The sequence below is a fragment of the Oncorhynchus mykiss genome, chromosome 20 (genome assembly GCF_057628025.1).
Source record: "Oncorhynchus mykiss isolate SJ-2025 chromosome 20, ASM5762802v1, whole genome shotgun sequence".
Lineage (NCBI taxonomy): Eukaryota > Metazoa > Chordata > Actinopteri > Salmoniformes > Salmonidae > Oncorhynchus > Oncorhynchus mykiss.
Genome location: NC_143041.1, coordinates 32,554,606 through 32,569,946, shown reverse-complemented (window position 1 = coordinate 32,569,946; position 15,341 = coordinate 32,554,606). Strand labels below are relative to the sequence as shown.

General features: G+C 42.0%; 2 protein-coding genes across 3 annotated transcripts in view; one reads left to right on the top strand and one right to left on the bottom strand.

Moving 5' to 3' along the window:
- Positions 1-12,968, bottom strand: part of cep170aa (centrosomal protein 170Aa) — a 67,714-nt gene extending 54,746 nt beyond the window's left edge. Inside the window, exons 1-3 of one of the 2 annotated variants that reach the window (XM_021576350.3) lie at positions 12,942-12,968; positions 11,349-11,560; positions 274-433 (exon numbers count right to left, since the gene is read on the bottom strand). In XM_021576350.3, the coding sequence (XP_021432025.3) occupies positions 274-378 (105 nt within the window). In that variant the 5' untranslated portion in view covers positions 379-433; positions 11,349-11,560; positions 12,942-12,968. Of the gene's footprint in view, positions 1-273; positions 434-11,348; positions 11,561-12,941 lie in introns of those variants that run through there. The other variant, XM_090212918.1, reaches the window with a different exon arrangement.
- Positions 11,577-15,341, top strand: part of sdccag8 (SHH signaling and ciliogenesis regulator sdccag8) — a 57,269-nt gene continuing 53,504 nt past the window's right edge. The window contains exons 1-3 of the mRNA XM_021576365.3: positions 11,577-12,130; positions 12,433-12,579; positions 15,214-15,299. Of these exons, the coding sequence (XP_021432040.2) occupies positions 12,064-12,130; positions 12,433-12,579; positions 15,214-15,299 (300 nt within the window). The 5' untranslated portion in view covers positions 11,577-12,063. The remainder of the gene's footprint in view (positions 12,131-12,432; positions 12,580-15,213; positions 15,300-15,341) is intronic.

Sequence of the window (15,341 nt, the reverse complement as noted above, 5' to 3'; positions counted from 1 at the left end):
ATATTGCCATTGTCTGATTATGTTGCATGGTGTTTCCTTAGATACAGCCCCCGCCCAACGTATCAACGTTTATCAAAATGGCCAGATCACTCCTGGGAGCTAGCATATAACGGAGAAAAATAATAAAAGACTATGATACTTTCGGCAAACAGTCTGTGAATCCCAAGTAGTCATTAATTCAGGTATGCTCTATGTCTAACAGTGTGAGTACAGTGACTTGGCTTGTGTTGTGTTGAATCACGTTTATGTTCTAGCAGTTGGAGCTGTGCTCACCTGCAGCATGAGCTCGCAGTCGTCTCGGCCGACAAAGATCATCTCCCGGGGCAGACGGTGGCGAGTGCCCCCGCTGCTCACCAGGAACCATGATGTGAGACTCATCTCTGCTCTGCTACGGCTCGATGCTACTCACTCCCACCTCCAACCCTACGTCATCCTGAGAGGGAGAGAAGGAAAGAAAAGGTGGATGAGGAAGAGAAAGGGTGACAGAGGGGTGGAAAAAGAGTGATTGAGGAAAGAACTAACAAAGAAGAAGTAAAATGTATTTACAAAACAGCTATTCTTGAAAATGTTCTTGCATCTGGAGTAGCTGTCTGGTTTGGAGTAGCTGTGTGTTAACGGGCGCTTGCACAGTCTGGGAAAGCTACATTCTCCCTAGCTGTGTCTGCCCTGGCTGGCCCTGATCATTGCCAGATGCTACAGGAAGTGATGTAAGAATCTTGGCTGAGCATGAGCAACCCACCCTAAAATATATATTTTTCTTCTTCTTCTGTTGGGCTAAAAAGGAGGTCAGACAGAGCAGTTCCAAGTTCCAACTGCTCAGAGCTGGAGAAAATAATCAAGCTGCATAACTGTCTGACGTACAGGCCTGCTCCTCCATAACCTCTTGAAAGTGTCACAAAAGTCACAACACTGTGAATCACATTCAATTTACCATGGCTATGGAAAAAGTATCCTACATACCGCTGTTAGTTCCGTACTCCAATACGCTGCATTTAACTGCTTGTTTAAATAGAAATGTGAGGCTACAGAGTGTTGCATGCTGACATCAGAAACTGGAAGAGCTCAGTGCCATTTTGCAGCCTTTAAGTAACGTCAGACGATAGATTAAACACAGATTAAGGAGCTAAACTGTTATTTCTCTGATCTTTTAAGTAAGTATACTTAATAAATGCCTATTCAACAATCCTCAACAATCCTCAAGTCAAACTTTACCACATTTCTTGTGGTAGGCAATGAGGCAGTGCTGCACGAAGGACTAATACAATGAGAGCAGCAAGACCAAAATGATTTTTTTCATGCACGCATGCATATAAACAAAGGCATTGAAACAAGAGCCAAGTGGCTGTGACAACGTGACAGTCTCTCTTCACACTTCATGTTTTGGATACACATGGCTTGTTGCCATACACAAAAAAGGACTTGGAGAAGAGACACTGTTCTCCTGCTCTGCCAAATATTGTATTGTGTTCTCGGGTGCTAAAACTGGTAGATCTTTCTCCCTCACAATCCCTCAGTCCCCTGTACACACATTAATGGTGTATAATTATGAGAACATATTGTGTCTGAGTTATGAGTGCCTCTCCCACGTCAGAGTGTCTGCAGAACATGAGAGCAGATTATATTATGTCCGCGTACAGATTAGCCTGTAAACCAGGGACCATCAGCTAGATTCAGCCACAGGACCATGTTTTATTGAGAAGATGGTCATTGGGCTAGAACATAATTAGAAGTCATTTGCCAATTCATTGACCGCAAGAAGGCCAAACAAATATAGTATTTTACCAAAACATAATAATTTAAAACCTTGGCTACATTTGTATACGATCACATACACTCAGTGACCAGTTTAATAGGTACACCAGCCCGTTAACGGAAATTGCTTGCGCCTACATACAGTGAGTCACGTAGCCGTGGCTTGCTATGTTAATCAGACAGACAGGCAGCAAGGCATTCAGTTACTGATCGATTGAACGGTAGAATGGGCAAAATGAGTGACCTAAGCGACTTTGAGCGTGGTATGATCGTCGGTGCCAAGCGCGCCGGTTCCAGTTTCTCAGAAACAGGCGGCCTTCTGGGCTTTCCCGCATGACAGGGTCTAGGGTTTACGAGAATGGTGCGACAATAAACAAATAACGATAAACAAAAAACAGCTCATTGATGAGAGGTCGAAGGAGAATGGCAAGAATTGTGCAAGCTAACAGGTGGGCCACAAATAGGCAAATAACGGCGCAATACAAAAGTGGTGTGCAGAATGGCATCTCGGGACGCACAAATCGTCAGTGCTTGTCACGGATGGGCTATTATTGAAGCAGACGACCAAAGCGGGTTCCACTCCTGTCAGATAAAAACAAGAAGAAGCAGCTCCATTGGGCAGGCGGTCACCAACACTGGACAATTGAGGAGTGGAAAAACATTGCCTGGACCAACAAATCCCGGTTCCTGTTGTGTCATGTTGATGGCAGAGTCAGGATCTGGCGTAAGCAGCATGAGTCCATGGCCCCATCCTGCCTGGTGACAACGGTACAGGCTGGTGGCGGTGGTTTAATGGAGTGAGGAATGTTTTCCTGACACACGTAAGGTCCCTTGATACCAATTGAGCAATGTTTCTATGCCCAGAATAATTCAGGCTGTTCTGGAGGCAAAGGGGGGTCCGACCCGGTCCTAGATGGGCATACCTAATAAACTGTCCACTGAGTGTATGTCTCTCTATTATGAGTGGTAATACTTTGGAACATATTTCCAAAATGAAAATCACTTGGAGCGTAATAGCTGGTGTTTTTAGAGTTTTATGTCTAACAATATAATTTTTTAAAGAAAACTTGGCGGGCCAAATAAAATCTTCCACGGGTCGCCAGTTGAGGACCCCTGCTGTAAACTATTCTCCCTCCCCCCTGCCTCTCACAGACACTAGTGTATATGACGCCTCTCCCATGACCTCTGAAATTGTATTGTTATTTGGTGGTGTGTTCATGAAAGAGTGGCATTAATATTTGATCATGTTTCACAGACAAACCCCTGGACACACTGATTATTCCACAGAATGGACAGAATGAAATAGTGTTCTAGGTTTTATCTGGGATGGGTTTTGAATTTCTGTACCAAAGGCATAGAGCTTATTAGGTGCACATCCTGCACAAGAAAGTTGTTTATTGTAACATTACCTGTCGTTCAACATTTTGTTCTGTATTAAGAGGCCTTCACATTGCTTTGGATCAAGAAGAACATTTGTGTGCACACATCTGCTTGCCAGTTGTCTCCCATTTCACAACATTTGAATTAATTTCTGAAATTTCCCCCCAAATCTATTGCATAACAGCCCAAGTAAGCATGTGTATCCTGTACATACGAAAAATAAAACATGAAACTTGAAACCATATAAAAGGTATATCCTTGTTAGAGTATGTTTCAATGTTCAAAGTTATTTGGTAAAAAGAAGATTCAAATCACAAAATAATTGCGATTAAGAATGAAGGAAGAGCATTTTCTGTACATGAATAGAACGACTGTAGCAGGATGTCAGAGGAATCAGAGGCCTAGCCACAGTGGAGTTATTAGTCCAGGAGAAACCACTGCAGAATCCAGGGATATGGAGAACGTAACGTGGCACAGCACAGCCAGGAGTCTCAGTACAGGCCAACCAGTGTAAAGAAAAAGCCTTCAATGAATCCCACATAAAAGAGTCCTCACAGTCTTCATATTCCCAGCTGGGGAATATACTGGGTTAGGTCTGTCTGTCTGTATCTCTCCTGCAGCACACATGTAGCTCTGACAGGACTCAATCCCTGCTAAACGACTAACCTACAACCCACAACCCACCGCATGCATGCCAATGTTAATTTGTTATTGGCTTCAAGTGGTTGGATCTGAGGGGGAGAATGTTTCGAAGGTTGAGTCATGAGGCAGGCCTGCAAGCCAGGTGGATCTCTGGCAGAGTACTCCTCTACAGTGCAGAACGTATGGCACTGATACTGTACAATATGTTTGTCTTGTTTGTAATGTCCTGTGAGGACTGTGGATTGGTAAACAATTTCATGCCATTTCAAAACAGATGAGTTATTGCAAAATCCTCATCTCTACCCCCTAACATCCTCTAACATCCTTGTTGTGGGTTAAGGGATGACATCATGGTTTTGGCTGGGCAGAGACCCTTTACCCCACCCCCACTAGGTCAAAGAGCTGGATTGTTCTTAGCTGACTGTGCATGCTTTGTGAGGAGGTGAAGGCATGCAAAGCAGGAAGTTAGCTCAATGCTTCCTGAAGATGGCCTGCACTCATCTTTGAATTCACTTGGACAGGAAGTTAGATTGTTACACTGCGTGTGTGATTTGAAAAACTGCTTTGTGTTTTAAACAGATTCTCATACAGTAACAGTAGGTAACGGCAGATCTCCTCTTCGTCTGAAGAGGAGTAAGGATCGGACCAAGATGCAGCGTGGTAAGTGTTCATGATGATTACTTTAATAAATAAACTGAACACTATGAAATACAAAACAATAAATGTGAACAGGAACGAAACCGAAACAGTACCGTGTGGCGACAAACACTCACACGGAAACAAACACCCACAACCCAACAGTGAAACCCAGGCTACCTAAGTATGATTCTCAATCAGAGACAACTAACCGAGGCCGAAACAGAAACCAAACATAGAAAAACAAACATAGACTGCCCACCCCAACTCACGCCCTGACCATACTAAATAAAGACAAAACAAAGGAAATAAAGGTCAGAACGTGAAGGCAACACAAGCCTCTTTTCCACTGAGCCAGTTACTCTCATGAGATTTCACAATGTGTATGATTAGCTGTTAAAGGAGAAAAATAATAATTAGAGAGAAAGCTAAAGCGAATCTAGCATAATCAGCTCTTTGACTAATCCCTTCTAAGCTTTAGCATTACTTAGTCTAAATACAACATACCGAATAGTATGACTAATATGGTGCTCTAATTCCAGCCATTCAAAATCCTTCCCTCCTCTCTAAGCCAATCAGATCCCAGGCTCCCTCTGTAAGGAAGTGACAGAGATGAACGGGGCGTTCCCTTCCGGCTGTCTCTAATGTGTTTCCCTCCTGTGACCATGGATCCTCCACGTAGCGCCATGACCAGATGATGCAACAGCTGTGTAAGTGCCCATCCCTCTGCCTCCTTATCCCAACATAGGCCAGAGCTACTGATTCAGCCCACCTATCACAGCAAACTGCAACCAAAACTGCAACCAAACACACAGCTGCACAAATGCACCTACACATAGGCAATCTGTGCAAGCACTCCCACATTATTTTCAAGATGTAGAGGCAAGTGTTTCAGCAAAGGGTTGGGCTGTGATGTAAAATGTGGCCTACTGTCAACTTGCACTAAATGAACTAGATTGTTTGCTGTAAAACCTCATAAAGTAAATGGCATATTACAGTACGCTTGTCTGATCTTCTTCTTTGCTTCAGCAGGCAATGGCCCAAAGCTAATGAGAGCCCATTACTTTGATACATGGCTGCACCCAGACAGTCAGAAAGCATAGGGAGGCAAGACAACAGCCCAGGGCAATAATGAACAAAAAGGTCTGTATCACCCAGGATAAGACAGTAGTATTCTGGTCCCAGATGACTGCACTATTATTTACAGCCAGACAGATTGGACCAGGCCCAGCAGACATAGAGGTATACATCTAACCCTACACAAAAGGAGCGGTCAGACACAAGGATCATTTCTTTAAATGACTTGCAGCTAGGCTGCATAGCGCTCCCATCTAAATATCTTACGTTTTTGGTACGGGAGTAGTTACTCATCACTAGGAGGCAACATTTGATATAACCACACAATCGATTGATTTTGTATATCCATTCCTCCAGAAATAGGCTTTCGTCAGGGAAGGCTTAAAGGCGTCATGGCCTCAGACAACATCCCTTGCTAGTATTAGACCTGATCACAATTTTAACAGCTATCGCAGACACTATTTGGTCAGTTGGTGGGAAATTTGACTATGCAATAGGAAAACTTCAAACTTAAGTGCTGGGCATACATTGAGGGTTCAATGACTTATTCCCAGGGGAGTGTTGCAGTTTCATGCTGACTGTCAAATCTGTATGAAGACAATTTACTTTGACGTTTGTACCAGAATGGCCTACTTTTCCTGTGCACATCAATGAAAAAGATATTGATGTGTCACTCATTTACCTAACCACAATGCGCCACTATGCTAATTGCTCAACTAGAATAGGCTAGTATTTGTATTGACATAATTTAGTAATCTGCATATCCTTATATGATATCAGTTGGTCTATGGATCTATAATAACATTGTTATCTATATTCATTCATTTGATAATAATTATTTGGCGACAGAATAATTTGGTGATCAAAATAATTATCTTCAAGGACTCAGCACTGAGATGGTTGTCTAGGGGAGATGGTTGTCTAGGTGAGATGGTTATCTGGGCTGACTGCAAAGTTTAACAATAGCTAACAGTCTCCCTCTGTTATTGAATCATATTGCTGGGTGCTATGGGGACAGAAAAACATATAGGGAGAATGGCTACAGACCAACTCTGACTAAATAAACTCAAAGAGCCCATAGCCCTACAAAACATTATATTGTAAGTGGAGGTTAGAAGACCCTTTAAACTCTTGAATAGGTCGTAGTTGGGGTCTCTTGTGTCAAGGTTTGTCATAGTTTTAGTGAAGAACCTTGTTTGACATGGTAAACTCCACTGAGGGATGCTTGAAACCAACAGAGCAGACAGATTATGTTGATGGAAAGCCTCTATACATGTAGTCGTGTGCCTCAGTCTGGGTAGCAGTCTGGGAAACTCTCTTTCTTACTAGGCTTAAAACATACAACGTTAATCTAATCTAAAATAGTGATTTAACTACTGCTCTCTAGTTTAATCACCCACAGTGTGAATTAGGTCATGGTTATTGTAACGACTCAATAGTTAGCTCTTACTAGCAGTTCCTATTCCTAATGTGAACATGAGGCCATTCTGGGTGAAGGTTAAGTGACGAGCATTGTTCTCTGCCCTTGTCAGTCTGACAGACCAAGAACATTCAAGGGGACAAGTGCATTTGCCATTCAGACATTGTTCTATTACCTTGGCTGCACATATCCAATAATAAGTACTGATAGCAGAAACTATACAACAAAAATATCAGCATACTGTATTTTGTTGTAAATGATGAATGGCTTTCCTTAATTTGGCACAACTGGGGCAAGTTATCTCTGAGGCTTGGTAAATTGGTGTGTTAAAAATGCATAGAGGGGCCTCCTGAGTGGCGCAGCGGTCTAAGGCACTACATCGCAGTGCTAGAGGTGTCACTACAGACCTGGGTTTGATCCCAGGCTGTGTCACAGCCGGCCGAGACTGGGAGACCCATTGGCCCAGCGTCATCTGGGTTAGGGGAGGGTCTGGCCGCCAGGGAAGTCCTTGTCCCATCACACTCGAGCAACTCCTTGTGGCAGGTGCCGGGCACATGCACGCTGGCCAGTTGTACTGTGTTTCCTCCGACACATTGGTGCGGCTGACTTCCTGGTTAAGCGAGCAGTGTAGCTTGGCAGGGTCGTGTTTTGGAGGACGCATGGCTCCCGACCTTCGCCTCTTCTGAGTCCGTACGGGAGTTGCAGCGATGGGACAAGACTGTAACTACCAATTGGGGAGAAAAAGGGGTCAAATATTTTTGGAGGTGCTGCAAAAATACCATATGGTCCGGAAACATAGTCAGCACATTTACCACATGAGCAGGTGGTTTGAAAAACAAAACCCTGCAAAAATCCCACATCAAGTCTGATTGTGATCAGTATGTAAAGCCAAAGTTAAGAAGTACTGCACATAAGGATCTATAGGACCTACATATGTAAATACATGTACATTTAGCAGACACATTTATCCAGAGCAACTAGGGTTAAGTGTCTTGCTCAAAGGCACCGACAGATTTTTCACCTAGTCGGCTCAAGGATTTACACCAGCAACCTTTTGGTTACTGGCCCAACGCTCTCAACCACTAGGTTACTTGCCACCCAATGCTGGCCATATTTTTTTACTCAGATGGGCTTCACTGTATAGACTGTAGCTGATGCCAGTAGTACTACTGATACTAAAATATCTTACAGTACATGTTTTAGGTACAGCATGGCTTAATTGTTTACATTACAAATTGCCATAAAAACATATATTCAAGTAAATGGGAAACCATTTACATTCATTCAACATCAAACAATACATGCCCATTGTCCTTTTACAATGTCATTGATAGATTTTCATAGAAATCCCTAATTCAACTGTTTAACATAACATACATACATCAAGCTATATATTTAAGCAATAAGGCACAAGGGGGTGTGGTATATGGCCAATATACCACAGCTAAGGGCTGTTCTTAGGATACAGCCCTTAGCCTGGATACAGCCCTTAGCCGTGGTATATTGGCTATATACCACAAACCCCCGAGGTGCCTTATTGACTTATAAACTGGTTACCAACGTAATTAGAGAAGTAAAAATAAATGTTTTGTCATACCCGTGGTATGATATACCACGGCTGTCGTCCAATCAGCATTCAGGGCTCGAACCATCCAGTTTATAATAAGCTATATATTATATTAGAATTGTTATTATTACAATTATTATTTTAAGATATATTGATATAGGTCACAGGTGATGTAGCACACATGCAACATTGTCATGCTGGATTTAACCATAACATTCTCTATGGATATGGGGACCCTGCACTAATGGTGACCCTACTGGCTTGTGCCAGGCAAGGATACATTTGGACATCAAGAATTTATTTTATCAATATGTAGATGAGACGGGACACTGAATGCATTGGTTACAGTCATGCACCAGTTAGGATTTGTTCCATTCAGGGCAGTAGCAGGGAAAGGAGGCAAAATTTCTCCAGACACATAAATAAATGTACGTTTTATTTTAGAAAAGCAGATTATAGAAAACATACAGATTATAGAGCAAGTAAAGCAAATGTCTGGTTTAGTAAATACACTGACCATAGCCTGTGAGGCTGAAACATTGGCTCTACCTCTGGCCTTAATAGTGACATTAGCACTAGCTATGCCATGTTGACTATGACACCACCGCTAATATTATCCAGAGATAACCTTCCTATTTTCACATCACGATAAAAATAGCCATGTCTCTCACACAGAAACAGAAACTGGTCCTTGGAAAAATATCATCCATATTGGAAAAGATAATAGGAGTCAATTGAACAAATATAAACTACTGGTCACACCCCAAAACAGATGTGAAGAAGATTAAATGTTGTTTGAGACACATATTCTACATTTTGAAAAAGTTGACACACAAATGTTATTTTATAACATGGGACTGGCTGATGAAATAGATGAAAAGTTGTCTACCTATGGTATGCCAAAAATGATCACTCTCCTTGAAAACAAAAGAGTCCATTATTCTTTCAGGCCATTAAACCATAAACCTCTAGTAAAACAGGCCTGGTAGAAGCTTCAGTTCTATATGTGTGTATAATAACAGTTTTATAACAACACTGGAAAGGGAACTGGCCTCATGGCAGTCTCTGTATTAGAGTGAAGGAGGCAGGGTCTCATGTTGAACAATATACAAAATGCCATTGTAAAGTGAACATTATTCCCAAGCTTCCCAGTGGCTGTTGGGATACAATGGCAGGGCAGGACAACAAAGTCCTCAAACAAACAAAAAAGTTATTATTCAAAGGAAACACCCTGCCTCCATAAACCTTGTTGGTACCAGGAGGTCATTGAGACTAGACAAAAAAAATAAGTTTAATGAGTGACATTATGACCTTGATAATAAGGTACAGTATACTGTATAATTGATGCAGAACTATATTTGAAGTATTCTAACTACAGCATCATAAAATGTGTCAGTACTTAGGCGTAGGCTAGTTCTGTGTGCTGCCTGTCCAGTCATACAATGACTGTGACATACTTCCCAATAAGCAGCTGCCTACAGCCAGCGGTTACAGTTGGAGGAGTGCTGGCTATCATTATCAGTGGCACAGGTCCAAAACTTGAATTCCTGCAGGAGGAGGAGACAACTATCCAAAAGAAAACGGTCAATGTAGTACACTGGCCCGCTCTCAAAGAACACCAGTCTGTTTTCACACAGACAAAAGGCTGTTTAATGTACATACATAGGTTTAATGTTCTAGCTATTATAAGCAAAATTGCCTGACTATAAATATTTAATAAAGACTTATGATTGCACTGACCACCGCATGCCGGATTCACATTCGTTTATAACTTTTAATGAGCATAAGGAAAAAGCAGAATATCGAGCTTTTCTGATAAAAAAAAGAGAGCTCTAAGCAAAACACCGCTCTAATTAATGAATGGGAGTTTGACATTAGGTGACATCTTGAGAGATTCGAGCATTAATTACCTCCCTACTGAGAGGCCTCTGCATTCCCAATTAAACCAAACATATCAAATTATTCAGATGTACTGGCAGCACTTTTTAAAATTAAAGTCTTGTGTTGTGAAAAAATCTGCACATTACACAAAGAGAGCGGATGCAAACCAGGCCAGCTGTCTGGCTTCACAACAAAGCCCCCCATCTTCGGGTAAGGGGTACATCTTCGGGAAAGAAAAAACAGCTAAACCTAAACGAAAGGCATAGCTTTTTGCATAAAAAACCCTCCAAACATTACAAATAGAGGAACTAATCGGATGAAAGCCCGTAGCCACCACTGATTAACTGGGAACAACTGGACATCCTGACCGGTCCAGCGCTGCCTAGCCTGAGCATAGCCTGGTTGGCTAAAGCTAAAGGCGAGCATTAGACTATCAAAATTGTATCAACTAAAGAAAATGTAGCAAATAATCAAACGCTACTGTAGCTACAGTACAGCGTTATCTTTATTGCTTCTCGGATACACAGTAGCCGATTACATGGCAAGGAATATTTGCAACAATGTAGCAAGCCCACAAAGGCTGGAGAAGTAGTCATGCATGCAGCATTACAATACACTGCCACTAGCCAAGCCAGTCTCACTACTCTTTCTCTCACTCTATATATCGTTAACCAATAAGACATCAGACTTTATGGGCTATGGTAATCATTCTGAATAGGCCCATTGTGAATTATGAGATTTATAATTTAGGCCTTACTTTCATCTATTATTTCATAATTTACCAATATGCCCTGGAATTAAAACGTTGTAACCTATTTTATCATGGTTCCAAATCTTCTAGTTACATTGACAGAAAGTAAAAACAGAAACTGCATTTATGTATTCATTTGTACAGTTGGTTTACTTGGAAGATTTGGTTGCAATAAAAACATTCTCCCCAAGACAATCACACAGCTGTGGAAAACGTTTTATTATCATGCATTTCTCACTTACCCTTTATTTGCTGCTCTTTTCGGCTGGCTGTTATGGAGGCTTGCTATATCCAATGGAACTGTACGCTGATGTCGGTGCCCAGCCCTGTCCTTATGCGCTTTGGTCTTCCCTCAGTTGCGCTGCAATAACGCTATTCCACTACAAATAGCGGAGAGTTGCCTACATCCTCCACGCCAGCGTCTGCAGTTCCAGCTCGACCCAGTGGGCGTGTTCTTCCAGATTGATTGGCACATGTGCGGTCGAATGGGGATGGGATAAAATAAATGCAACGATTAAAACCAAATATGTACTACAATTTTGTGAAATTCTGCAAATAAATTCGCTTAACATGTATTAGTGTGCATTGTTTTGGCCGAATAAAAGCAACTTTAGGTGATTACGGAGGCTGATCTCGCGATCATACCAATCTGATAGGCCTACCAACGCGATCTTGTGGCTACAGTTTTTATTTTCAACTGTGCAATTCAAAAGTTGGACATCGCGTCCAGAATGAAACGACAAGTTCCAAGGCTAATTGCTTGGTTTACGGAAGTATTTGTAAAGCTGCTCATTTCAACGGTTGCCATCTGAGGTGAAACTAGGCATAGCTACATATACATCTCTGTGGTCTCTTTTGTTATGTACATGATAACAACGTTTTTGGTGTGATATTTTTTTAAATGTGAAGCTAGCTAGCTACATCAAGAACACACACACATACGTTCACAAGTTATCCATGAAGCCACTGTTGGATTCTGATGAGGCGGAAGAAGAGTTGGGAGCATATCAAAAGAAACTCCGAGGTAACGACATTAGGCTAGTTAGCTAGCTTAAGATAAGGGTTGAGTTTAGCCAGACAATTATGCACAATAACTAGCTAGCTAGCTGGTATTTTGTTCTATTTTGTAGTTAACATTAGTCATATACCTACTTCAAGTGTTCCGGACAAGACCTGGCTAAATAATCAAGACAACATCCCCACGTTTACTCTAGTCTGTCTCTTCTCAAAAGAGAGATACGTTGTCATTAGTTTGTTATTCAGCCTTACAAATACAGTCATATCTGTTACACAGTACACCTTTCAACATGATGATTTGACCCCTAGAGAGAGCAAACCGCAGCATCCAGCAGCTCAGCAGTGCATTGGAAGAGCCCAGCTCAGATGCAGAGGGCATGGAACCAGGCAGGGCTGGAGACACAGACAGCACGACTGGAGAGGACTCATGGAACCAAAGGCAACAGAGTGAAGCTGGTACTTGAGCCTGTGATCAATGTCATCACTTGGGTCCCATAGACCAGGGTTTTCCAAATCCAGTCCTGGAAAGCTACTGGGTGTGAAGGCTTTCATTCCAGCCCTGCAGTAACACACCTGATTTTGACTAATTATAGTCCAGATTGAGGACTTTCATACTCCAGTCTCAGGACTATGGTTAGTTGAATACTTTGGCGTATAAGAGACGGGCTGTAGCAGAAACCTGCTCCCCACTAGCTGCTGTCCAGGACTGGAGTTGGAGTAGCTATAAATTGTACGCCAGTTGTGTGATAACAATGTTTCCATTACTGGGCGTTACAGATTAGTTTATATAAAACACAGCCATAGATGTTGAAACTAACCTGCTCTTGGTGATACCGTCTTCGTTCTCGATTTGGGGAAAAGGGTTTCTTATAAATGTCCGTGTCCGTTTGCTGTTGCCCCCCCCCCCCCCACAAAAAAAAAGAGAACTCAGAAAGATATTAAATCAATGTCTTGTACTGCGCAAGGAGGTTCCTCACCATGTTAGCTGCCACACATCTAGCGTTTCCCAGCATATTTGCAGGAATAGTCATTTCTATGCTGTCGCGTGAAGTAGATGACAGCGTGACACACAGTACGACCAAAACAACTTCAAAACAACTTGCAAGAGGCATTTCTCACTCAATACAAAACATGGTTTTAATATCTCTCTGAGTTCTCTGGTTTATGTAGCGCTACTTGCAAATGTACACTGACAGACCCTTTGACTTTCCACATTTTGTTACATTACAACTTTATTCTAAAATGGATTCAATTGTTTTTTCCCCCTCAATCTACATTCAATACCCCTTAATGACATAGTAAAAACAGGTATTTGGAAATTTGTGCAAATTTATAATAATAAAAAAACCTTACATTTACATAAGTATTCAGGCCCTTTAGTCAGTACTTTGTTGAAGCACCTTTTGGCAGCAATTACGGCATGAAGTCTTCTTGGGTATGATGCTACACGCTTGGCACACCTGTATTTGGGGAGTTTGTCACATTCTTCTCTGCAGATCCTCTCAAGCTCAGTCAGGTTGGATGGGGAGCGTCACTGCAGATCTATTTTCAGGTCTCTCCAGAGATGTTCAATCAGGTACAAGTCTGGGCTCTGGCTGGGCCACTCAAGTACATTCAGAGACTCATCCCGAAGCCACTCCTGTGTTGTCTTGGCTGTCTGCTTAGGGTCATTGTCCTGTTTGAAGATGGACCTTCACCCCAGTCTGAGGTCCTGAGCGCCCTGGAGCAGGTTTTCATCAAGGATCTCTGTACTTTGCTCCGTTGATCTTTCCCTCGATCCTGACTAGTCTTCCTGCCGCTGAAAAACATCCCCACAGCATGATGCTTCCACCACCATGCTTCACCGTACGGATGCCGCCAGGTTATGAGATGCTAGGCATTCAGGCCAAAGAGTTCAATCTTGGTTTCATCAGACCAAAGAATCTTGTTTCTCATGGTCTGAGAGTCCTTTAGGTGCCAAGCGGGCTGTCATGTGCCTTTTACCGAGTGTCTTCCGTCTGGCCACTCTACCATAAAGTCCTGATTGGTGGAGAACTGCAGAGATGGTTGTCCTTCTGGAAGGTTCTCCCATCTCCAAAGAACACATTTGGAGCTCTGTCAGTGACCATCAGGTTCTTCGTCACCACCCTGACCAAGGCTTTTCTCCCCCTATTGCTAAGTTTGGCCTGTCGGCCAGTTCTAGGAAGAGTCTTGGTGGTTCTAAATTTCTTCCATTTAAGAATGATGGAGGCCATTGTGTTCTTGGGGACCTGCAATGCTGCAGCAATGTTTTGGTACCCGTCTCCAGATCTGTGCCTCAACACAATCCTACCTTGGAGCTCCACGGCCAATTCCTTCGACCTCATTGCTTGGTTTTTGCTCTGACATGCACTGTAAACTGTAAACATGTTATTTTCCAAATCATGTCCAACCAATTGAATTTACCACAGGTGGACTCCAATAAAGTTGTAGAAACATCTCAAGGATGATCAATGGAAACAGGATGCACCTGATTTCATTTTTGAGTCTCATAGCAAAGGGTCTGAATACTTATGTAAATAATTAAGGTATGTTTTTATACATTTGCAAAAATGTCTTAATGTATTTTCTCTTTGTCATTATGGGTTATTGTGTGTGTGTGTAGATTTATTAGAAAAATATATATATTTAATCAATTTTAGAATAAGGCTGTAATGTAACAAAATGTGAAAAAAGTCAAGGGGTCTGAATACTTTCTGAATGCACTGTATATGATGCCCTTTTCTCCAAATCGAGAACAGGTCAGAGTTTTGTATAAGTTAACCTTTAATTCCCTGCAACACACACACATACATTATTCTTAGTCATGTAAAATTGTAATGAAAACATTTAGCAATGTACACTTGTTATGTAATAATGAAGCAACACAGATGTGCATGATGTAATGTTTTATTTCTGTTTGAACCCTAAGAGTAGCTGCTGCCTTGGTACTATCCTCAAGACCGTGCATCAGCACTGATTTCCCAAAATAACATGCACACTTCATTATCGTCCCCATGGATTATTTTTGCAATCAGTTTTACCTGTAAATTTGCACTGCTACGTATGCTAATGGGTTATTTTGTTTTTCAGTCAATCAGCTGCGATCACTCCTGCAAAAGCAGCAAAAAGAGACACTTTCACTCACTTCTCCTTCAAAGAGAAAATCTTCTCCAAAGGTACTATCCTCAAGACCGTGCATAAGGATCCATGTTAAGATT